Below are 26576 nucleotides of genomic sequence, written 5' to 3' on the forward strand. Positions count from 1 at the left end.
TCATATTAACACTGGAGTGATAGATGTGCAAAAGATGATGTGCAAATAGAGATACTGGGGTGCAAATTAGCAAAGTAAATAACAATATGGGGATGAGGTAGTTGCGTGGGCTAATTACAGATGGGCTATGTACAGGTGCAGTGATCGGTAAGCTGCTCTGACAATTGATGTCTCCAGCTTCAGAGATTTTTGCAGTTCGTTCCAGTCATTGGCAGCAGAGAACTGGAAGGAATGGCAGCCAAATGAGGTGTTGGCTTTGGGGATGACCAGTGAGATATACCTGCTGGAGCGCAGACTACGGGTGGGTGTTGCTATGGTGACCAGTGAGCTAAGATAAGACGGGGATTTGCCTAGCAGTGATTTATAGATGACCTGGAGCCAGTGGGTTTGGCGACGAATATGTAGTGAGGGCCAGCCAACAAGAGCATACAGGTGACAATGGTGGGTAGTATATGGGGCTTTGGTGACAAAATGGATGGCACTGTGATAGACTACATCCAATTTGCTGAGTAGAGGGCATGTTTGGCAGCATGAGTGAAGGAGGCTTTGTTGCGAAATAGGAAGCCGATTCTAGATCTAACTTTTGATTGGAGATGCTTAATGTGAGTCTGGAAGGAGAGTTTACAGTCTAACCAGACACCTAGGTATTTGTAGTTGTCCACATACTCTAGGTCAGACCCGCATGCATTTAGTTTTACTAGTGTTTAAGAGCAGTTGGAGGCTACGGAAGGAGTGTTGTATGGCGTTGAAGCTCGTTTGGAGGTTTGTTAACACAGTGTCCAATGAAGGGCCAGATGTATACAAAATGGTGTCGTCCGCATAGAGGTGGATCCGAGCATCACCAGCAGCAAGAGCGACATCATTGATATACACAGAGAATAGAGTCGGCCCGAGAATTGAACCCTCTGGCACCCCCATAGAGACTGCCAGAGGTCCAGATAACAGGCCCTCCGATTTGACACATTGAACTCTATCTGAGAAGTAGTTGGTGAACCAGGCGAGACAGTCATTTGAGAAACCAAGGCTATTTAGTCTGCCAATAAGAATGCGGTGGTTGACAGAGTCAAAAGCCTTGGCCAGGTCGATGAAGACGGCTGCGAAGTACTGTCTTTTATCGATCGCGGTTATAATATCGTTTAGGACCTTGAGCGTGGCTGAGGTGCACCCATGACCAGCTCGGAAACCGGATTGCATAGCAGAGAAGGTACGGTGGGATTCAAAATGGTCGGTGATCTGTTTGTTAACTTGGCTTTCAAATACTTTCGAAGGGCAGGGCAGGATGGATATAGTTCTGTAACAGTTTGGATCTAGAGTGTCACCCCCTTTGGAGAGGGGGATGACCGCGGCAGCTTTCCAATCTCTGGGGATCTCAGACGTTACGAAAGAGAGGTTGAATAATTCTCGATTATTGTAGATTTATCGGTGGTGACAGTGTGTCCTAGCCTCAGTGCAGTGGGCAATTGGGAGGAGGTGGTCTTAACTCCATGGACTTTACAGTGTCCCAAAACCTTTTGGAGTTAGTGCTACAGGATGCAAATTTCTGTTTGAAAAAGCTAGCCTTTGCTTTCCTAACTGATTGTATATATTGGTTCCTGACTTCCCTGAAAAGTTGCATATCGCGGCGGCTGTTTGATGCTAATGCAGTACGCCACAGGATGTTTTTGTGCTGGTCAAGGGCAGTCAAGTGCTGGTCAAAGGCTTCACATCCTCTGTGATGATCACCACGTTTGATTGGCATCCTGTTATTTATTAATGTTTGCCCCGCAGCTGTGTGTGTGTATGTGTGTGTGTGTGTGCATGCTTGCTTCTGTGTATTTTTGTGTGTGTATGCATGCATACACAAAGTCAGCGGCCAGGGGTCAGCGGCAATGTCGGCAACCCACATGACCCGTCTTGAAACACGGCCCAAGGAGTCTGACCCGCACAGAAGTCAAAGGGTTTTTCTCCGAACACAACCCGTGGCACAATGAAAGTGCTACACACTCATCTCACATGTGATACACACCCATCTCACATGTGTGTATGCATGCAAATGTGTGTGTCTGGCTTCTCAAGCTGTCCTGTATGATGTCCTGTATGTCTCTCCAGATACTATCTAGGCAGGAGGCCCGTGGTGGTGGTAGCTGACCCTGACATGCTCAGACAGATCATGGTGAAGGACTTCAGCACCTTCCCCAACAGAATGGTAAGTCAATGAGGAAAATGGCCTTTTCACCTATGTGACTTTTTTTTATATGATTACCTTATCGATGCATTATGCCAAAGTACTTTTTCTGTTTCTTTTATGTAGCGAATCGAAAGTAGATGATCTATTTTGAACTGCTTATTTTTAAAGTGGTTTGACAAGCTACCTGATGATAATATTGATTTTTTGTTTTGTTTTTGTGCTATGAAATCTGTACTCTTGCTTGAGCCAGGTCCTTAAATATCATCAAGCCATCCCATTTGAAAGTAGTCAGAATATGGTCTTCAATTCTGAAACTTACTTCAATGTGAACCCCTGCAGCGAGGAGGCCCTCTGTAGTAACCAGTGTCCTTCTACTGTGAACCTGTAATACTTTTCCAAACTAAAGGAGACACATTTTTAGGGCACACTCTGACTGTGTTCCACTGCATTGCAGGAAGAAAGATGATGCGTCTCTGAAGTTCAGGCTTAGTGATTTTGTTCAGCCAATAGCCTTTGTCTTTGAGGCTCTAGAGATAGAAGGGTTTGTGTCTGAGAGCAGAGCGGACCAATGGCATCCCAAGGCAGCAGGGTCACAACTAATGATAACGTGACACATGTATCAAACAGAGGTCAGAGGTCAGGAGGTCCCAGTTGCTTTCATCATCCACATGCCATATTGGCTTGGAACGTGTCCAAACCAAAAACCATGGTTTTCAGGCAATATCTACGCTTGGCTAAAGGCTAGAGCTGCCGCTTACAAGGGACAGGACATGGACGCATACAAGAAAGCCCGCTACAACCTCCGACGAGACATCAAACATGCAAAAGGCCAATATAGGAGGAAGGTGGAATCCTATTACATCGTTGTATGTGGCATGGCTTGCAGACGATAATGGATTACAAAGGGAAACCCAGCCATGAGATCCCCAGCGATGCAGAACTCCCAAACGAGCTAAATGCCTTTTATGCTCACTTCGAGGAATATAACACTGTGCCTTGCATGAAAGCCCCTGTTTTTCTGGATGACTGTGTGATCTCACTCTCCATGGCCGATGTGAGCAAAACCTTTAAACAGGTTAACAATCACAAGGCCGCCGGGCCAGACGGAATACCAGGGCGCGTTCTCAAAGCATGCACAGACCAGCTGGCAAGTGTCATCACAGACATTTTCAATCTCCTTGTCCCAGTCTGTAATCCCAACATGTTTCAAGCTGGCCACCATTGTCTCTGTTCCCAAGAGCTCCAAGGTAACCTGACTAAATTACTATCGCCCTGTCCCAACATATCCACAATCTCAATTGCACGTCACACTGCCCTCTCCCACCTGGACAAGAGGGGAAATAACAATGTGAGAATGCTGCTCATAGACTACACCTCAGCATTCAACACCATAGTCCCCACCAAGCTCACCACCAAGCTAGGGACCCTGGGACTGAAGCCCTCCCTCTGCAACTGGATCCTGGACTTCCTGACGGGCCGCCCTCAGGTGGTGAGGGTAGGCAACAACACATCCTCCACGCTGACCCTCAACACGGGGGCCCCTCACGGGTGTGTTTAGTCCCCTGCTGTACTCCCTGTTCACCAAAACTGCGAGCCACCCACGATGGTGGTACCCACGATGGTGGTAGGCCTGCTCACTGACGGTGATGAGACAGCCTACAGGGAGGAGGTCAGAGACCTAGCAGTGTGGTGCCAGGATAACAACCTCTCCCTCAACGTCAGTAAGACAAAGGAGCTGATAGTGCACTATAGGAGAAAGAGGAGAGAGCACACCCCCATCCACATCGATGGGGCTGTTGTGGAGCAGGTCACGAGCTTCAAGTTCCTTGACATCCACATCACTAAGAACTTAACATGGTCCACACACACCCGCACAGTCATGAAGAGTGCACGGCAGCACCTCTTCCCCCTCCGGAGGCTGAAGAGATTTGGCATGGGCCATCCGATCCTCAAAAGATTTTACAGCTGCACCCTCGAAAGCATCTTGACGGGCTACTTCACCACTTGGTATGGCAAATGCACCGCCGTTGATCGCAAAGCGCTACAGAGTCCATCACTGGGGCTGAGCTCCCTGCCATCCAGGACCTCTATATCAGGCAGTGTCAGAGGAAGGCCCGAAAAGATAGCAAAAACTCTAGCCACCCAAGCCATAGACCGTGATTGGGAGTCCCATAGGGCGGCGCACAATTGGCCCAGCGTCGTCCGGGTTTGGCCAGGGTAGGCCGTCATTGTAAATAAGAATTTGTTCTTACCTGACTTGCCTAGTTAAATAAAGGTAAAAAATAAATAAAAAATAATAGACTGTTCACTCTGCTACCGTCTGGCAAACGGTACAGGAGCATCGGATCTCGGACCAACAGGCTCTGAGACAGCTTCGACCCTCCAAGCCATAAGACTGCTAAATAGCCAGACTGCTAAATAGTCAATTACAGTTTTTTCCAACTGCTTACACACGTTTTCAAAACGATGTCTCCTTTTTTCAAAACTCTACACACAATTCCCAAAACTGCACACACAAAATGCAAAATGCCTCACATCTCCTTCAAAATGTAACACTGCATTCAAAATGCCATAAACACATGTCAGAATGAAGCATTTGCATCAAATGGCAAACACTTCTTTCATAATAGTACATTTTTGGATATACCATGTAAACACTGTTGTTCTAAATCTAAAGCTCTTTGGTCTTTCATAAATCTAAAGCTCTTTGGTCCCCCATAGGGGGGGGGGGCAGTCACCAGTGCTAAGCTACGCTTCATCTCTTCTCCGGGCTGGGTCTGGCCACAATACTTCGTCCACATCACAAGATATGTTTTCTCTTGCCAAACATTGAAGGAAGTATCTCCTAGCATGTATCCAACCTTGGACAGAGGCAACCTCTATGTCCCCACATGCGTCCTCCATTGCCTGGAGAAGCGGCATGCGGGCATAGGGTTGACGATCATACACTTTCCAGCGCCAGGCTGAGAAGAATTCCTCTATGGGATTTAGAAAAGGTGAATATGGGAGTAGGTACAAAACTACAAATTGTGGATGGGTGGCAAACCAGTTTTGGACCAGAACAGCCCGGTGAAAACTAACATTGTCCCATATATCCACAAATCTAGCAGGCTCCTGATCTGGATCAGGGACAAGCATTGTGTAAATTGCATCCAGAAAAGTGAGCATATGGCCGGTGTTGTATGGACCCAGTGTGGCATTGTGATGGAGGACCCCGTTTTGAGTGATGGCAGCACACATAGTTATATTACCCCCACGCTGTCCAGGGACATTGGTAATTGCCCTCTGTCCTATTACATTTCTTCCGCGGCGCCTGGTTTTGGTGAGGTTGAAGCCAACCTCATCCACATAAATAAATTCATGGCGAATTACATGGGCATCCATCTCCAATACTCTCTGTAACAGACAAAAGGATATACAGATGAGTAAATATGGTATGTCTGAAGTACTGGAAGTAGTGTTGCATACATACCTCTACAAAGTAATGTCGCAGATTCTTGACTCTGTCAGAGTTTCTCTCAAATGGCACCTTGTAAAGTTGTTTCATCGTCACTTGGTGCCGTTGGAGGATGCGTTGTATGGTCGACAGGCTTACAGCATTGATGTTGTTAAATATGGTGTCATTATTCAAGATATGCTCTCTTATCTCTCAAATCCTAATTGCATTGTTGGCCAAAACCATATTTATAATTGCAGTCTCTTGTACATCTGTAAACAAGCGTCCTCGTCCTCCATGATGTCTTTGCCTTTCCACTCTGTACAGAATTCAAACACAGTATGTGTTCAGCATAGGAACTGTAAACAATTTAAAAAAAAAAATTGTACAGCATGATAACCAACCTCATTCATTCAATGCAGTGCAGTAAATGGATGGCTTAGAGTTACAAAAGTTTATGCAATACTATGCAGTCATACATATTTTACAGTACATTACTGTAATGCTAAAATAGTCATTCGATAGTTGCATACATGTTCTCATTTCTGAAGGTTCGAATTATGGACGCTACTGTAAATCGACTCAAGTTGGGCTGGACTCTCAGTCCAGCCTCTCTCATGGTCAAACATTGGTTGATCACATGATCAACAAGTGTTGCCCTAATCTCATCAGAGATGGCTCTCCTTCCTTCTCTTCTTTGCCCTCGTCCTCTTCTTCCTCTTCCTCTTCCTCTTCCTCCTACTCCTCCTCTTTCAACTCTTCGTCTTTGAATTTGTCCTCGTTGTTGTCCCCTGCCTCTCCCTCCTACTCCTCTTGCTCTCTGTCCATTGTTGGCATCCATTGTTCAAAACAGGTAATCTGACCTTTGCCCTATTTATAGGCCTATACTACAGTAAAGCAGTGATTGGTTAGTGATCAGTTAAGCAATTAGTGTTTGCACATGTGAGGAGTGTGTGTGTGACCTGGTGAATAAGTGTAGCATTTTGATTGGTTGTGTTTGGAAAAGGGAAGCAAGTCACTTCCTGTTAGATTTTTGTGTTTTAGGTAGAGAAATGTGTGTAGTGTTTTGAAAAAAGGCTGAGAAATAGCTTATGGTTTTGGAGATTTGGTGTGTAGTTTTGCACTTTGAGTGAGAGGTTTCAAAAATCATGTGACATGAAAAGGTTTTGTGTGTAAGCAGTTGGAAAAAACTGTAATGGTACCCAAACTATCTACACTGACTCTGTCTTGCACTGACCCTACGACACTCGTTAGACTATATATACACACCATATACACACTCACTCACACACACTACATTGACACTCCCACACAAAACCTACACACATTCACAGACACTACATACGCACACACACACACACACATAACACACACATGCATACCGACACAACACAAACACACATACATACACATTACACACACAAACGCACACACTTTTACACTCATCATTTGCTGCTGCTACTCTGTTCTTTATTTTACTCTTATTATTATTTGTCCTGATGCCTAGTCACTTTACCTTGCCTTCATGTTTTATTTTATTTTATTTTTTATTTCACCTTTATTTAACCAGGTAAACCAGTTGAGAACAAGTTCTCATTTACAACTGCGACCTGGCCAAGATAGAGCAAAGCAGTGCGATAAAAACAACAACACAGAGTTACATATGGGGTAAAACAAAACAAAGTCAAAAATACAACAGAAATACATATAATATACAGTGTGTGCAAATTTAGCAAGTTATGGAGGTAAGGCAATAAAATAGGCTATAGTGCAAAATAATTACAATTAGTATTAACACTGGAATGATAGATGTGCAAGAGATGATGTGCAAATAGAGATACTGGGGTACAAATGAGCAAAATAAATAACAATATAGGGATGAGGTAGTTGGGCGGGCTAATTTCAGATGGGCTGTGTACAGGTGCAGTGATCGGTAAGGTGCTCTGACAACTGATGCTTAAAGTTAGTGAGGGAGATAAGTGTCTCCAGCTTCAGAGATTTTTGCAATTTGTTCCAGTCATTGGCAGCAGAGAACTGGAAGGAATTGCGGCCAAAGGAGGTGTTGGCTTTGGGGATGACCAGTGAGATATACCCGCTGGAGCGCAGACTACGGGTGGGTGTTGCTATGGTGACCAATGAGCTAAGATAAGGCGGGGATTTGCCTAGCAGTGATTTATAGATGGCCTGGAGCCAGTGGGTTTGGCGACGAATATGTAGTGAGGATCAGCCAACAAGAGCGTACAGGTCACAGTGGTGGGTATTATATGGGGCTTTGGAGACAAAACGGATGGCACTGTGATAGACTACATCCAATTTGCTGAGTAGAGTGTTGGAGGCTATTTTGTAAATGACATCGCCGAAGTCAAGGATCGGTAGGATAGTCAGTTTTACGAGGGCATGTTTGGCAGCATGAGTGAAGGAGGCTTTGTTGCGAAATAGGAAACCGATTCTAGATTTAACTTTGGATTGGAGATTCTTAATGTGAGTCTGGAAGGAGAGTTTACAGTCTAACCAGACACCTAGATATTTGTAGTTGTCCACATACTCTAGGTCAGACCCGTCGAGAGTAGTGATTCTAGTCGGGTGGGCGGGTGCAAGCAGCGTTCGGTTGAAGAGCATGCATTTAGTTTTACTAGTGTTTAAGAGCAGTTGGAGGCTACTGAAGGAGTGTTGTATGGCATTGAAGCTCGTTTGGAGGTTTGTTAACACAGTGTCCAATGAAGGGCCAGATGTATACAAAATGGTGTCGTCTGCGTAGAGGTGGATCTGAGAGTCACCAGCAGCAAGAGCGACGTCATTGATATACACAGAGAAAAGAGTCGGCCCAAGAATTGAACCCTGTGGCACCCCCATAGAGACTGCCATAGGTCCAGACAACAGGCCCTCCGATTTGACACACTGAACTCTATCTGAGAAGTAGTTGGTGAACCAGGCGAGGCAGTCATTTGAGAAACCAAGGCTATTTAGTCTGCCAATAAGAATGCGGTGGTTGACAGAGTCGAAAGCCTTGGCCAGGTCAATGAAAACGGCTGCACAGTACTGTCTATTATCGATCGCGGTTATAATATCGTTTAGGACCTTGAGCGTGGCTGAAGTGCACCCATGACCAGCTCGGAAACCGGATTGCATAGCGGAGAAGGTACGGTGGGATTCGAAATGGTCGGTGATCTGTTTGTTGACTTGGCTTTCAAAAACTTTTGAAAGGCAGGGCAGGATGGATATGGGTCTGTAACAGTTTGGATCTAGAGTGTCACCCCCTTTGAAGAGGGGGATGACCGCGGCAGCTTTCCAATCTCTGGGGATCTCAGACGTTACGAAAGAGAGGTTGAACAGGCTAGTAATAGGGGTTGCGACAATTTCGGCAGCTAGTTTTTAGAAAGAAAGGGTCCAGATTGTCTAGCCCAGATGATTTGTAGGGGTCCAGATTTTGCAGCTCTTTTAGAACATCAGCTGTCTGGATTTGTGTGAAGGAGAAGCGGGGGGGGCATGGGCAAGTTGCAGCGGAGGGTGCAGAGCTGGTGGCCGGGGTAGTGGTAGCCAGGTGGAAAGCATGGCCAGCCGTAGCAAAATGCTTGTTGAAATTCTCGATTATTGTAGATTTATCGGTGGTGATAGTGTTTCCTAGCCTCAGTGCAGTGGGCAGCTGGGAGGAAGTGCTCTTATTTTCCATGGACTTTACAGTGTCCCAAAACTTTTTGGAGTTAGTGCTACAGGATGCAAATTTCTGTTTGAAAAAGTTAGCCTTTGCTTTCCTAACTGCTTGTGTATATTGGTTCCTAACTTCCCTGAAAAGTTGCATATCGTGGTGGCTATTTGATGCTAATGCAGTACGCCACAGGATATTTTTGTGCTGGTCAAGGGCAGTCAAGTCTGAGGAGAACCAGGGGCTATATCTGTTCTTAGTTCTGTATTTTTTTAATGTGCATATCTACCCCTGCACATTGATCTGGTACTGGTTCTCCCTGTATATAGCTCCATTCTTGTGCATTTAATTTATTCCTCTTGTGTTACTATTGAATGTATTTTTTTGTTGATATTTTTAAACTGCATCATTGGGAAGTGCTCATACGCATGCATTTCACATTAAAGTCTACACCAGTTGTATTCGGCGCTTGTGACAAATAAAATTTGATTTGATTTGCCTTGCTGGCTGGAGAATGGTGCAACTGCAAACAGGCACACACACACACACACATACACACATTCACACACACATACATACATACATACATACAGTGGGGACAACAAGTATTTGATACACTGCCGATTTTGCAGGTTTTCCTACTTACAAAGCATGTAGAGGTCTGTAATTTTTATCATATGTACACTTCAACTGTGAGAGACGGAATCTAAAACATTAATTTGCATTTTATTGCATGACATAAGTATTTGATACATCAGAAAAGCAGAACTTAATATTTGGTACAGAAACTTTTGTTTGCAATTACAGAGATCATACGTTTCCTGTAGGTCTTGACCAGGTTTGCACACACTGCAGCAGGGATTTTGGCCCACTCCTCCATACAGACCTTCTCCAGATCCTTCAGGTTTCGGGGCTGTTGCTGGGCAATAAAGACTTTCAGCTCCCTCCAAAGATTTTCTATTGGGTTCAGGTCTGGAGACTGGCTAGGCCACTCCAGGATCTTGAGATGCTTCTTACGGAGCCACTCCTTAGTTGCCCTGGCTGTGTGTTTCGGGTCGTTGTCATGCTGGAAGACCCAGCCACGACCCATCTTCAATGCTCTTACTGAGGGAAGGAGGTTGTTGGCCAAGATCTCGCGATACATGGCCCCATCCATCCTCCCCTCAATACGGTGCAGTCGTCCTGTCCCCTTTGCAGAAAAGCATCCCCAGAGAATGATGTTTCCACCTCACGGTTGGGATGGTGTTCTTGGGGTTGTACTCATCCTTCTTCTTCCTCCAAACACGGCGAGTGGAGTTTAGACCAAAAAGCTCTATTTTTGTCTCATCAGACCACATGACCTTCTCCCATTCCTCCTCTGGATCATCCAGATGGTCATTGGCAAACTTCAGACGGGCCTGGACATGCGCTGGCTTGAGCAGGGGGACCTTGCGTGCGCTGCAGGATTTTAGTCCATGACGACGTAGTGTGTTACTAATGGTTTTCTTTGAGACTGTGGTCCCAGCTCTCTTCAGGTCATTGACCAGGTCCTGCCGTGTAGTTCTGGGCTGATCCCTCACCTTCCTCATGATCATTGATGCCCCACGAGGTGAGATCTTGCATGGCGCCCCAGACCGAGGGTGATTGTCCGTCATCTTGAACTTCTTCCATTTTCTAATAATTGCGCCAACAGTTGTTGCCTTCTCACCAAGCTGCTTGCCTATTGTCCTGTAGCCCATCCCAGCCTTGTGCAGGTCTACAATTTTATCCCTGATGTCCTTACACAGCTCTCTGGTCTTGGCCATTGTGGAGAGGTTGGAGTCTGTTTGATTGAGTGTGTGGACAGATGTCTTTTACGATCCCTTATTGATGTCACTCATTAAATCCACTTCAATCAGTGTAGATGAAGGGGAGGAGACAGGTTAAAGAAGGATTTTTAAGTCTTGAGACAATTGAGACATGGATTATGTATGTGTGCCATTCAGAGGGTGAATGGGCAAGGCAAAAGTTTTAAGTGCCTTTAAACAGGGTATGGTAGTAGGTGCCAGGCACACCGGTTTGTGTCCAGAACTGCAACGCTGCTGGGTTTTTCACGCTTAACAGTTTCCCAATATGTATCAAGAATGGTCCACCACCCAGACATCCAGCCAACTTGACACAACTGTGGGAAGCGTATGTTTTTTATCAGTTTTTTAAAGCTAAACTTGCTTTTTGCCTGAGTAACCTCTGGTGGCAGAGCATTCCACAATTGCATGGCTCTATACATAATTGAGCGACGCATTAAATCTGTTTTTGGTTTGTGTACAGTGAAGAAACCCATAGTGGCGTGTCTGTATGTATGTTTGAAGTGTATGCAAATAGATTAAAGTGGTTAGGCATTTTCAACACACAAATATTTCTGAAAAAGACTAGAAGAGAAGTAGTCCATTTCTCCTCAACCCTCAACAATGAAAGACTATCATGCATGTTGTTAGTTCTATGTGTGCAGTTAAGGGCAAGGCGTGCTACTTTGTTTTGAGCCAGCTGCAACTTTGCTAGGTCTTTCTTCGCTGCACATAGGGCTGTGGCGGTCATTACATTTTGTCAGCCGTTGATTGTCATGCAAATAACTGCCGGTCTCGCGGTAATTTACCGGTAATTAGCATAAACACGTTTAGAATCTCCAGCTTCCATGCATAGCCTACAAGCCACTGATGCTGACCTTTGGAACATCTACTGTAGCTGAATAAAATATAAAGGATATTTTTCCCAAACGATTTCCGAGGGATTGCGCACATGCGTCTATCTGTGCTGAGTGGTTAACAAAGAAACAGGTCCTACTATATGCTTAATTTAGAGTTATTTATGCAACTTTAATTGTGATACAAACGTTAGAATGTATTAGAAATCAAAACATATAGCCTAAGGTTGCATGATGCGACTCTAATGATTATTTGAAAAAAGTTGCATGAAAGGGAGGCGCTCTGTTTCTTGCGCAGCCTGCACACACTTCATCTGTCTCTCATTCACAATTTGACAAGCACTTGATAATGTTCTCACCCATCAGACTATTCTCAATTTAATATGGTCTTTACATGTAGCCTACTAATATATGTGTGGAATTATTTTTTATCTAGAATGGCCCACAAAAAAAAAACCCGTAGCCTGTACTTGAATAACGAATGGAGGTTAAGTGCGATTACGTTTTTAATATGCCAGGTATTCTACACCGGTTGTAAAGAGGATTAATGTGCTTAATTTAAAGAATTGAGCAATAAATATAGCAGCATCAGAAATCTGGGATCCTCTTTTAAATAGTGGCGAGTCAAAACTCTGTTTTCACATGCAATTGCACAATGACTAGGCTTATAAGAACACGTTTCACTAGGCTCTGTAGGCTATGTGCTCTCCAACCCTGTTCCAGGGGTCTTGGGCATATAGGCTGCACTTAGAGTTTTTTGTCCACTTTAGTTGTGATACAAACATATAAAAACATGTAGGTCTATGGACTAGGCTACATGATGCATGTGGCTATGATTTGAAAAAGTAGCAAAAAGATGCATGCGCTGTTTCTTGCCTTAGACTGCACACGCTCAGCATTATTCACAAGTGCTAATATTCTCACCCATCAGACTATTCTCAATGTAATCTTGTCTTTACATATACTAAATAATATATTTGTGAAATTAGTTTTGATTTAGAATGGACCATTATCATGCACCTGTCGGAACAGGGGGGAAAGAGACATGTCATCCGTATGCACTTGAATAGCGAATGGAGGACGCTTTTCCCGCAGTTCATTTTCATGTCAGCCAGGTAGGCTACTCCAGTTGTAAAGCAAAGCAATGTGCTTAATATTAGGGAAGTTGAGAAATAAATATAGTAGGCCTTGCCTATAAAAAGCTGATGCGATCCTCCTCTTTTTAATAGAGGCCATAAAAACTCTGTTTCCTCACGCAATTGAATAGCATAGCCTATAGAAATGTAGCGCAACATGGGCTTATAGGAACACTTATTTCATTCTATGCATCAAACAGCTATGAGGAGTTGGCTCTCGCTGCACAACAGATAATCCTATTCCGCTCAAACTCAGAATGCCAGGGCTCTCATGAAGTGTTTGATTTGATTTTCGAAATCATTTGCATTGATTTCAGAATGGTTAGAGGGACAATAGAGCGCTGAGTACCGGCCATTAGTGACTGGCTGTTAGCAAGTTTGGTAGGCTACTAATGACCATCAGCGGCATCAGAGTGCAGTTTTGGAGAAGCCTAGTTACCGTGAGCGGTCACGTGGAATTTGACTCATGACTCGTGACTGCCGGTGTGGCGGTAATACGGTCACTGTAACAGCCCTAGCTGCACCTGACCATATTATCGGACAGTAATCGAAATGGAACAAGATCAGAGCCTGAACAACAAGTACAGTTGATCTTTGTGTCAAAAACACATAATATATTTTCATAACAGACATACCTCTCCCCATCTTCACAACAACTTTGCCAGTATGACTTGACCATGATAACTGACTATCCAATGTTACTCCTAGGAGTTCAACTTGTTCAATGGTCATCCTTTATGCACAACTCCAGTTGAGGTATAGGTCTAAGATAATGCTTTGACCCAAATACAATGCTTTTGGTTTTAGATGTATTTAAGACAAGTTTATTGTTAATTACCCATTCTGACACTGACTGTAACTCCTTGCTAAGAGGCTCAGTGAGCTTACTGGCTGTAGGTGCTGATGTGTAGCGTGTGCAATCAACAGCATACATAGTCATTTTAGCTTCTTGTAAGAATATAGATGCCATTTAGCAGATGCTTTTATCCAAAGGGACTTACAGTCATGCGTGCATACATTTTACGTATGTATAGTCCCGGGAAATGAACCCCCTACCCTGGCATTACAAGCTCCATGCTCTACCAACTGAGCTACAAAGGACAAGTGGCAAATTATTTGTAAAAATAGAGAAGAGTTACGGCCCAAGGCAACTGCCCTGAGGGATACAGCACTGTACATATCTGATGTTAGAGAAGCTTCAATGATGTATACTCTCTGAGTTCTATTGGATAAGTAACTCTCCAACCATGTGATGGCAGGTGATGTAAAGCCATAACAAGTAAGTTTTTTCCCCAATTTTTTTTTATCAATAACATCAAAGGCTGCACTGACATTTTACAATACAGCTCCAACTGTCATCTTATTATCCATTTATTTTCACCAATCATCAGTCATCTGAGTCAGTTAAGTACAAGTTGAGTGCCCTTCCCTATATGCATGCTGAAAGTCAGTAGTTAGTTTATTCTTTGAAAAATAGCATTGTATTTGTTCAAACAAAATGTTCTCAATTATTTTACTAAGAACAGGCATCAAACTGATTGGTCGGCTGTTAGAGCCAGCAAAGAGTGATTTACTATTTTTAGGTAGTGGAATTTCTTTAGCTTCCTTCCATGCCTGTGGACACACACACTCCTTTAGGCCTGGGTTAAATACATGGCAAATAGAGGTGGCAGTACAGTCTGCTACCATTCTCAATAGTTTTCCATCTAGGTTGTCTATACCTGGTGACTTATCATTATTGATGGATAACAATCCACCTCTTCCACAGAAACTTGACCAAATTCAAAACAGCAATCCTTCTCTTTCATTATTAGATCTTCAATAAAGAAATATGATGGTTCACTGTTCAATGTTGTCATTTTACTTTTCAGTTGGTACACTACCAGTGAAATAGTCATTGAAATGATTGGCTATATCTAAATTGTTTGTTATATATAGTGGGGTTGAGGTACTGGTGTCCCTGTCCCCTCCATGGTAGATACTGGTCACTTCGCTCAATGTAGATGGCCATATTGACAAATGGATAATCTCAAATAGCAGAAGCAAGTCGCACAGCTAGTCTTGGGGTTGTTGCCACCAAAACTGAGTTCTAACCTAGGATTCTACATTCAAACATGCTGTATTCAATTGGGATGTTGCCATATTCAAAGGTAAATGTATTTTTATGATTTAGAATCACCATGGCAATGGGTTTAAATAAACACTAGCTCTTATCAACCAAACATTCTAAATTCCAACATTCTACTTAATTGCTTGGTTTGATTGTGTGATGTCATCATGGGTATTTTTATGATTCAGAATTGCCATGACAATGGAACAGCGTTGTGGCTATATTGTGTTGTGATTCAAATGTATTTCGATTTCTGGCAACCAGAATTATCATGGCAATCATGCACATCATGTTAAATACAACTCCCAATATATGGAGTGATTTTAACACCAATCCACCAGAAATGTTGTGCACCAATCACCCAGAAATGTTGTGCACCAATCACCCAGAAATGTTGTGCACAAATCACCCAGAAATGTTGTGGTATGTATGCAGCGCACACGCACACACATACAGCCTTCAGATCCAGGGCGGATACAGGAGCTTAGTGAAATGTTTTACCTGTTTGATTTAGTGAATTTGACTCACACACTCGTAGAAAAAAGGGTTCCTAAAGGGTTATTTGACTGTCCCCAGAGGAAAACCCGTTTTGGTTCCAGGTAGAACCCTTTTTGGTTCCATGTTGAACCCTCTGTAGAAAGGGTTCTACATGGAATCTAAAAGGGTTCTACCTGGAACCAAATGGGTTCTACCTGCAACCAAAAAGGTTTCTTCAAAGGGTTCTCCTATGGGGACAGCCGATGAACCCTTTAAGGTTCTAGATATCACTTTTCTTTCTAAGTGTGTATGGCGTTTACTTGTTGGCTTCCCGTTCCCAAGCTCCTGACTAATTGTTCACGTAACAACCAGTCTAGCAGTAGCCCACAGAGCGCTGGAAGTGGATATGGTGCTGAGATCTGGGCCCTGCTGTGTGTATGGGATACGTATTATGGAGAGGTGGCACTTGCTGAGTTACTGAGTGGTGTATGCGTTAGTGTAGTGTTGAGATGTGGGTCTTGCTGTGTGTATGCGTGAGTGTTTGGGTGTGTGTATGCTTGCTTGCGTGCGTGCCTGTGTGTATGTTCCAGAGCACCTACACCATCTGCAACCAGCAGCATGAGCAGACCTATAAAACAGTCTCCATGGAGGCATAGACACAAACACACTTCACTGTAATGCTGTGGCCTCAAAAATAGGAATGGTTTATTTTAATCAAGCACTCTAAACTACCGAACAACAGTTGCCTTTTCCATATTTTGTGTTGTGTTAGAACGCTACTTAATTCTTACCGATGGAACATTACCAAGACACACAGATGAAAGTATACATTTTATTACATTGTGTCTGGAATGTTATACTAGCATGGGAAAAAATGATGGATACTGTTTACACAAGTAAACATCACAACATAAAACATTAAGTATTGTCAGCCAGAAAGCACCTGCATCGGTCACCTAATGCTTTATGAACATTTATGAATACTTTTATGAACATTTATGAACACCTTATAACCAATTATTAACAATTTAGGAACATTTATGAACACCAATAGGTAAGGGATCAGTGTTAGCTCAGAGCTCAGGTCACGTGGCAATGTTATGTATTCCTCTAGAGTTCCACAGTATCTCCAGATCTTCAATATTCTAGCATTGTATCCTGTGTTAGTTCCACCATAGAGGACCATAGGCTCTAAGGACTTAGTGATGACCATTGACTACATACGCTCGCTGGACTGTACAGGAACACAAGAGAGGACAGGCTGGGCATGCTGATTTCTTCATCTCTTCCTGAGTCCTAAGATCTGACCTGGGGGTAAGGTGGTGGGGGCTGGGTGGTGAGGGAGACATACACACACTGACCTGTGGTTCTGGTCTCAGACTTCTGAATCACTTAAATACAATACAGAGGGAGGGATCTGTGCGTGGGTGTGTGCGAGTGTGCACATACTTTATGTGCATGATCAGTACCGGTATGTTGGAGTGTGAATATTCTTGACATTTTGTCTCCCTCGTCTCTTCTCTGTAGACGATCCGTGCCGCTACTAAGCCCATGAGTGACTGTCTGCTGATGCTGAGGAACGAGCACTGGAAGAGAGTACGCAGCATCCTCACCCCCTCTTTCAGCGCAGCCAAGATGAAAGAGGCAAGACAAGACCCCCCTTCTCTCTTCCTCTTTTCACTCCTCTCCTCTTCACCCATCTTCTCTCCTCCTCTCTTCACCCCTCTCCTCTCCTCCTCTCTTCACCCATCTCCTCTCCTCCTCTCTTCACCCATCTTCTCTCCTCCTCTCTTCACCCCTCTCCTCTCCTCCTCTCTTCACCCCTCTCCTCCTCTCTTCACCCCTCTCCTCTCCTCCTCTCTTCACCCCTCTCCTCTCCTCCTCTCACACCATCATCACCCATCTCCTCTCCTCCTCTTTTCACCCCTCTCCTTTCACACCATCATCACCCGTCTCCTCTCCTCCTCACCCAAGCCCTCTACCTTTTTGCATGTTGTACAGCCCAGTGTTGAAATTTGCATGACAAGCCAGGGGTTATACTTTTGCTTGTTCTTGAACTGAGCCTCCGTCCAAATTGTACGTGCTCCAAGCACTTTGTCGGTGGATGCACTGACCCACCCCCCCCACCCCATCATCAAACTCGATTGCCTTTTCTTATACATTTTTTATTTGGCTTTCCCACATTTCAAATTCAGTAGGGGATGACTAGCCTAGGCTAAGTGACGTGATTACGTAAGGACCTTTTCACTAGCTGACCACCACTACTAAGACCTGTGTCAAGATCAGTTACTTACACCACCGGCCCCCCCATAACCTCTATGTACAAATAAGAGAGCAGGTCTGGAATCAGTGTGGCATGATAGGATGTTTACACAGAAGGATCACCGCACTTTTACGTGATGGTTTTTCTGGGGGGCGGGAGAAATAACAAGGAGGCAACTTGACTGAACTCTGATCGCTTTTATTAGAACGTTTACAGTGCGAACAGTGAAACAATTAATAAATCATGCCACGAAATGTACCGAATCCGGGAAAATAGGTGCTGGAACGAACAAAGTCAAATCTAATTGGTGCCGGATCCTGTTCCGGCTCAAATTAAGCACTGCATCTATACACACACACATACATAATTCTCATTTTTCACTCCCCCTTCTCTCACCCTCTGTTGTATCTACATGGATCCCATACACGTTCATAAACATCTAGGCCTTCAGTAGCTAGCAATCTTATCGCCTCGCTTAATTTGGTCGGAATATCTCTCTTTCACTTTCCCCCTCCCTCCCTCCCTCCCTCCCTCCCTCCCTCCCTCCCTCCCTCCCTCCCTCCCTCCCTCTCCCTCTCCCTCTCCCTCTTTCTCTCTGTGACTTCTGTGTATGGTTTGACATTGTAATAGAGTGTCATTAGAACAAACAGTGGGTCTGCTTTACAGTGTGGAACATAATTACTGGGGCCTGTTGGAACAGCATGTTTTATGTGCTCGTTGAGTCCCCTCTACACTGATACACTGACTTAGTGATTGAGATAGATTAATGAGCATGCCTCTCTGCCTGCCTGCCTGCCTGGCTGCCTGCTTGCTTCTCTGTCTGCTTGCCTGCCTCTCTGCCTGCCTGCCTCTCTGCCTGCCTCTCTCTCTATCTGCCTCTCTCGCTGCCTGCCTCTCTGCCTGTCTGTCTGTGACACCAGAGGCAGCTGCTGTGGACAGACATATTTCAGCTGCTATTGAAATGAACTAACTGCTCTCATAGCATTGCAAAGACCAACCAAACCAAAGATCCTCTATTCTCCACGTAGTGTGTGTGTGTGTGTGTGTGTGTGTGTGTGTGTGTGTGTACATCACATCATTTCTCAGAACTATCAATATAAAAGGGAAAGAAGGCATTGTTTGACATAGTGTTCATGTACCATGCATGTCCTGTACTGTATGTGTGTTAAGACATTGTGAGGTTATTGGTACATTGTATACCTGTTGAATACAGGGTTGTAGTGAGTGTCATGAGAAGGAAAGTATATCCAGAGAAAGACTGCAAGGCATAACACACTAGAAGGGTAAACAGTAGGTATGTAATTATCGTGTAGTAGAGACAGAGGTAGGTGGTCATTTAGCTGGACCGTTAATTGTGATTAGGGCTGTGGTGTTATGTTTCCATGGCAACCAGTGGTTGGCCACTTAGGTCTGATGAAACCACACACACTTCTCTCTCACGCTTCAGATACTGCTGGGAACACTCGCCTGAAAACTCTAACTGTTAGAGGATAACCACTGAGGATAAAGGGATTTAAGCTGAAAGTCGGTTATGACTGGTTTTGTTTCCAGATAGCTTTTGCAAACACTCAGTAATTCCTGCTGTAATTGACAGTTTGGATTTTATTTGCTACTTGCAATCAGTCCTCAATTTGAAGATGTACTCAGTGTGTTTGCGTACAGATGTAGGATCTTAATTTGATCACTCTTTTTGTTGCTGAGAATTTTAATGCAAACTTGTAGTGTATTTGAGTAAAAATTAAAAATTCTAACGTTTGTAATTTCCACTTAGACATTTTTGACTTGATTTGCTCTAACGAAAAATGTATCAACCCCTACAATCTACATAATAATTCACATTTCCTGTAGCTGCGGGATTATTTTCCTGTTGTAGCAAACTGACTCAAATTAAGATCCTACATCTGTACACGTGTACTTTTTCTCTCTTTCACTCTCTCTGAGTGTGTGTGATTAATATTCTATAAAAATAGCGAATCAAAGAAACAGGCTTGGAACTCAATTAAGAACGTCATTGAGATTGGAGTTGCATTCAGGGTGCGCTAATGACTAGTTATTGCTTTCTGTGTTTGTGTTTCGGATTCACACATTTCTCAATCAGTCAACATGTTTGTCTGACTCTGATGTTATGAAGCAAGGTTGTGTCAGCGATTAGGGTGTGTAGTAATAATGCTGTGTTCCAAGCAAGGTTGTGTTAGCTATGTATGTACTTCCCTCACACACACACACACAAACACACACACACACTGTCCAGTTTATTAGAGAGTGGAGAGGAGGCATGCTAATTATTGCCACACACAAAAACACACACACACAGTCTTGCTCCAGATTTTAGCATGGGAGAATGAGCCAGTGGCATGGGACTGGTGTGAATATGAATAATTTATGAGCGCATAAACCTTAACCACCCACTTTACAATCGGCACCAAACGAACACTCGGATAACTGGCAGTCCGAATTCTGTCACATTGTAGCGGGTGATGTTGGACGGAGTCAGGCGCAGTAGAGGAAATCACGGAATAAATGGTTTATTACAATAAACCGAGGTACGCAGCAATGTGTAATATACACCAGTGCGGTAAACGGCGCACTGGGGAAGACAAGGCACACGGGTGAATATCCTGGCGATACACAATACAAATCTAGCTCCACTGAGTTATATATCCACTACAATGAACAATCACACACAAAGACAAGGGGGCAGAGGGAACACTTATACAGGTACTGATGAGGGGATATGAACCAGGTGTGTGTAATAAACAAGACAAAACAAATGGAATGATGAGATGAGGAGCGGCAGTGGCTAGAAGGCCGGTGACGACGAACGCCGAAGCCTGCCCGAACAAGGAGAGGAGGCAGCCTCGGAGGAAGTCGTGATAAGAGGAAGCTGTTGGGTCCTGTCTGTCTGTCTCTCTGTCTTTCTGTCTGTCTCTCTATAGCTCTCTCTTTCTTCTTTTTCTTGTCTGTCTGTCTGTCTGTCTGTCTGTCTGTCTGTCTGTCTGTCTGTCTCTCCGCCACAACCCCAGTACCCTGTACTTAGCCTCACTCACAGACTGACCAGTCTTAGCCTGATCCTAAGCCTCCAGCCTCATATTCATCCTTAAACTAGTCAATTTTTGTTTACGTTGGCATTAGAGCTGTCAAAGTTAATGGTTAATAATGCGTTAAAAGGAAATGTAATTATTTTTAAACTTCATATTCATCATCTCCAGCACCACCCCAACATCAACATATGTGAAAATGGCACATTCTATGTTTTGTGGAAAAAATGACATCATCAAATCAAATCAAATCAAATCAAATTTTATTGGCCACATGCGCCGAATACAACAGGTGCAGATATTACAGTGAAATGCTTACTTACAGCCCTTAACCAACAGTGCATTTATTTTTAACAAAAATGTAAAAATAGAACAACAACAAAAAAAGTGTAGAGAAAAAAAGAGCAGAAGTACAATAAAATAACAGTAGGGAGGCTATATATACAGGGGGGTACCGGTGCAGAGTCAATGTGCGGGGGCACCGGCTAGTTGAGGTAGTTGAAGTAATATGTACATGTGGGCAGAGTTAAAGTGACTATGCATAAATAATTAACAGAGTTGCAGCAGCGTAAAAGGATGGGGTGGGGGGGGGGCAGTGCAAATAGTCCGGGTTGCCATGATTAGCTGTTCAGGAGCAACAATTTTGGAAGAAAACGTAGAAAGTTCAACCATAAACACATTCCCAGGCATTTCTTTAGATAACAGAAAAAACATAATTTGAACAGAAGTAGCTAGCTAGTTATGCTAACGTTAGCTAGCTAACTTAAATAATGTTTACAATGCCATGGCTCAATGCCTCTTGATTAACTCTTAACTTCCCCAAATGATTTAAATCAAAACAGGACATCCATTCCATTTAGCTACTGTTTTTGTTGTAGTTCTCAGGTCAAAAGATATAAGCAAATTATCCCAATTCTAGTAGTAGCAGCTTGTGGTTAGTTCATGTTGAAGTAGCCTAGGCTAGATCTAATAGCTAGCTGTATTACATGAAGTCAGACCTGGCTGTATGGTTATTATTGTCTTCTGTGGAAGTCATAACATTGTTGGACAGGTTTAAATGCTCTTTGTTCTTTGTATCCATAGACCCAGTTATTTTTTACCTGTAGTCAACCCTCCAATCAGAAATTGGGAGCACTCATTTAGAATGCCTGAAGCTTTTACAGTATGTGTGTGTTAAACTTCAAGAACATTGATAAGAGGGAGTTGGCCAAAAGGGCTTCTTCAAAGGGTTCTCCTATGGGGACAACCGAATAACCCTTTTTGGTTATGGATAGCACCTTTTTTTCTAAGAGTGTAGTCACAACCTTAGACTTAGACTAGTGTTAGCCCCATCACTATCCTCCAGCCTTATCATAATTCTTAGACTGGTCAATATCACTTTATTTTTTACATGTTAGATTGAATAGGCTTAGGCTATACCAATGATTCACCCGAAGTGTCATTCATGGCAATGATACAACCTTATCCAGCCTCCAGCCCCATCCTTTCACTTAGACTAGTCAAATGTAGGTTATTTTGACATAGATTTACAGTAGGCTATACTCAATGTTATGCCCGAAGTGGCATTGATGGCAATGACAGTAGCCCTGCATATCACGGTCATTTAACTGCTTCAGACACAATATATTGTACCCATACAGCTACAGCATGTTTATCCATTAGTATCTCCTTTTGTGTAAGGATCTAATTTCTAATTTGATCCCAGTGTATATTGAGCACTGGGGAGGTGTAGTGTGGTGCCGAGACAGAGAGGCGATGAGGAGATTGCGAAGGTAGATAAGGGGAGATGTGTAAATGTTGTCTAGATTTCTCATCTTCTCTCTCTTTCCCTCTTTCTCGCTGTCTCTCTCTCTCTCTCTCTCTCTCTCCCTCTCTCTCTCCCTCTCTCTCTCTCCTCTCTTTCTCGCCCTCTCTTTCTCTTTCTCTCTCTCCCCTTTCTCCCTCTCCTCCTCACATCCCGAAATCCACCGTCAGAGCTGAGTGGCTCCTCTGATTTCTCTGTCCCGGAACAGAGACACAGACCGTAGAGTAGAGCCTCACAACCAAGGCCTCTCCCTCTTTTTCTCTCTCTGACCACCACTCTCTCTCAGCAGCGGTCACAAGCGTGCTCTCTCTCTCTCTCTCTCTCTCTCTCTCTCTCTCTCTCTCGCGCTCTCATTTTTTTCTCATGTCCCTTTAGCAAATATTCCATGCCATAGCTGTCCTTTCTGTGGTCGAATATGTGTTAGTGTCCTCGTTTTCTTTGATAAGAAGAGACTACCCACTGGGCATAGACGTCAGTTGTCAACTGCTTGTAGCGTCGAACCCAAGAAGACTCGAGGCTGTAATCACTGCCAAAGGTGCTTCAACAAAGTACTGAGTAAAGGGTCTGAATACATATGTACAGTTGAAGTCGGAAGTTTACATACACTTAGGTTGGAGTCATTAAAACTTGTTTTTCAACCACTCCACAAATGTCTTGTTAACAAACTAGAGTTTTGGCAAGTTGGATAGTACATCTACTTTGTGCATGACACAAGTCATTTTTCCAACAATTGTTTACAGACAGATTATTTCACTTATAATTCACTGTATCACAATTCCAGTGGGTCAGAAGTTTACAACTTAATGACTAAGTTGACTGTGCCTTTAAACAGCTTGGAAAATTCCAGAAAATGATGTCATGGCTTTAGAAGCTTCTGATAGGCTAATTGACATCATTTGAGTCAATTGGAGGTGTACCTGTGGATGTATTTCAAGGCCTACCTTCAAACTCAGTGCCTCTTTGCTTGACATCATGGGAAAATCAAAAGAAATCAGCCAAGACCTCAGAAAAAAATGGTAGACCTCCACAAGTCTGGTTCATCCTTGGGAGCAATTTCCAAATGCCTGAAGGTACCACGTTCATCTGTACAAACAATAGTACGCAAGTATAAACACCATGGGACCACGCAGCCGTCAAACCGCTCAGGAAGGAGACGCGTTCTGTCTCCTAGAGATTAACGTACTTTGGTGCGAAAAGTGCAAATCAATCCCAGAACAACAGCAAAGGACCTTGTGAAGATGCTGGAGGAAACAGGTACAAAAGTATCTATATCCACAGTAAAACGAGTCCTATATCGACATAACCTGAAAGGCCGCTCAGCAAGGAAGAAGCCACTGCTCCAAAACTGCCATAAAAAAGCCAGACTACGGTTTGCAACTGCACATGGGGACAAAGATCGTACTTTTTGGAGAAATGTCCTCTGGTCTGATGAAACGAAACTAGAACTGTTTGGCCATAATGACCATCGTTATGTTTGGAGGAAAAAGGGGGTTGCTTGCAAGCCGAAGAACACCATCCCAACCGTGAAGCACGGGGGTGGCATCATCATGCTGTGGGGGTGCTTTGCTGCAGGAGGGACTGGTGAACTTCACAAAATAGATGGCATCATGAGGAAGGAAAATTATGTGGATATATTGAAGCAACATCTCAAGACATCAGTCAGGAAGTTAAAGCTTGGTCGCAAATGGGTCTTCCAAATGGACAATGACCCCAAGCATACTTCCAAAGTTGTGGCAAAATGGCTTAAGGACAACAAAGTCAAGGCATTGGAGTAGCCATCACAAAGCCCTGACCTCAATCCTATAGAAAATGTGTGGGCAGAACTGAAAAGCGTGTGCGAGCAAGGAGGCCTACAAACCTGACTCAGTTACACCAGCTCTGTCAGGAGGAATGGGCATTAATTCACCCAACTTATTGTGGGAAGCTTTTGGAAGGCTACCCGAAACGTTTGACCCAAGATTAACAATTTAAAGGCAATGCTACCAAATACTAATTGAGTGTATGTAAACTTCTGACCCACTGGGAATGTGATGTTAGAAATAAAAGCTGAAATAAATCATTCTCTCTACTATTATTCTGACATTTCACATTCTTAAAATAAAGTGGTGATCCTAACTGACCTAAGACAGGGACTTTTTACTAGGATTAAATGTCAGGAATTGTGAAAAACTGAGTTTAAATGTATTTGGCTAAGGTGTATGTAAACTTCCGACTTCAACTGTAAATGTGATATTTCCGTTCTTTATTTTTAATAAATTTGCAAAACATTCTAAAAACCTGTTTTTGCTTTGTCCTTATGGGGTATTGTGTGTAGATTGATGAGGAAAAAAAACAATTTAATCAATTTTAGAATAAGGCTGTAACGTATCAAAATGTGGAAGAAGTCAAGGGGTCTGAATACTTTCCGTATGCACTATACATAGGCATTAGCCAGCAGATCCGACCCGCTTGCTTACAGCTGCACTAGGGTCGGACAGGCTTCCTGTGTAGATTAAGACACAGCGGTGCCAGCACGAGATATGGCTCTGAAAACGTACCTCAATCCAGGGATGAGATATGCGTTGTACTTCAAATTGTCCCATTATCCCAACTGTTACACCGAGAAGATTGAACGACTGCTACTTTATCCGAAAAACTGCCCTTTTCATCCTCATGTTAGGTAGCAGAAGCCACAACAGCCATTTTTAAATTAAGCTCCTTTGTTGTTCAACGTGACTTGCCATTCTATAATTGTCTCCATAGTGACCCGTGAATGTGTTGTCTACAACATTCGGTCACATGGCAGCTCGATCAGGTGTTCGATTTCACTTACCTGCATATCAACTCAGCCAGTATCACAGTCAAACGGATTTCGCTGAATCGGTCACACATCTGTATAATTGTTTTGTATTTCCCCTGCATGCTTGAGTTCAGTTCGTTCAGTTTCCCAAATATGTCTGTTACATAGGCAAGGAGCCACATTTTATTTTCTTTACACAGAAAGTCAACAAAGTCTGTTTTTTACATCCATTGTGAATGACAACAGTTCCTCTCTCAATTCAAAAAATCGTTCTAACACTCCCCCTCAATAACCACCAAACCTCAGTGTGAAACACAACATTGTCATGCTCTGATCCCATATCTCCACATAGTTTTGCGAACAGGCGTGTGCTATGTAGTGTACAATCGAAGTTACTTGCTGCTTATCTCAGAGTTCTGCGCTCAGCTCTTTCGCCGCCAGTTGTTCCCGGTGTATCCATTGTAGCTTAGTGGGTGTATCATACAATGCGTCCATATGGCAGAGGAAGACACATTCATAACTACAGTGCAGATGCCTGCTCACCGTCTCATAATAGATGGAGCCCCATCTGTGCAAAAAGGAATCAGTTTTCCGGCAATAAAGCCACGCACCACATTGAACATCCCCTGTGCCGTTTCATGCTCGGGAATCGTGAGACAGAACAATATGTCCTCATGAATAGCATCCTCCGACATGTAGAGAACAAAAGTCAATGCATGGGCATCTTGGACCTCACAGCTAAGGTCCATTTGAAGAATATAAGTTGGGTCGTTTTTGACTCGTTCAGTCAGTTTCCTCTTGATTGCTAGCAATAGCATCAATTCTTAGTTTCACAGTGATATCTGACAAAGATATTGATGTGAGTTTCTGTGCCTCTGCCTCTCCACACATTGTTTTCACCATATCAATTGTGGCCGGTAATATCAAAGTCTCTGCAATAGTGTGTGGTTTCATAGCGTAGCGGGGCTAGCCATTCACCGTGGGAATGATTCAAGTGCAACGGTCAAGTGTGGCCTTTTCCCACGATCTAAGGGCGCTCTCTGGTTGAATTTTAGATTTGAATC

The 26576-nt window shown here is 43.5% G+C and overlaps 1 protein-coding gene across 1 annotated transcript in view; it reads left to right on the forward strand.

Moving 5' to 3' along the window:
• LOC311135141 (thromboxane-A synthase-like) overlaps positions 1 to 26576 on the forward strand; it is a 140252-nt gene that overhangs the window by 56840 nt on the left and 56836 nt on the right. Inside the window, exons 5-6 of the mRNA XM_084169035.1 lie at positions 2089 to 2185; positions 17156 to 17272. Coding sequence (XP_084025161.1) covers positions 2089 to 2185; positions 17156 to 17272 — 214 coding nt within the window. The remainder of the gene's footprint in view (positions 1 to 2088; positions 2186 to 17155; positions 17273 to 26576) is intronic.

The sequence above is a fragment of the Coregonus lavaretus genome, assembly GCF_964263955.1.
Source record: "Coregonus lavaretus genome assembly, chromosome: 9".
Classification (NCBI taxonomy): Eukaryota; Metazoa; Chordata; class Actinopteri; order Salmoniformes; family Salmonidae; genus Coregonus; species Coregonus lavaretus.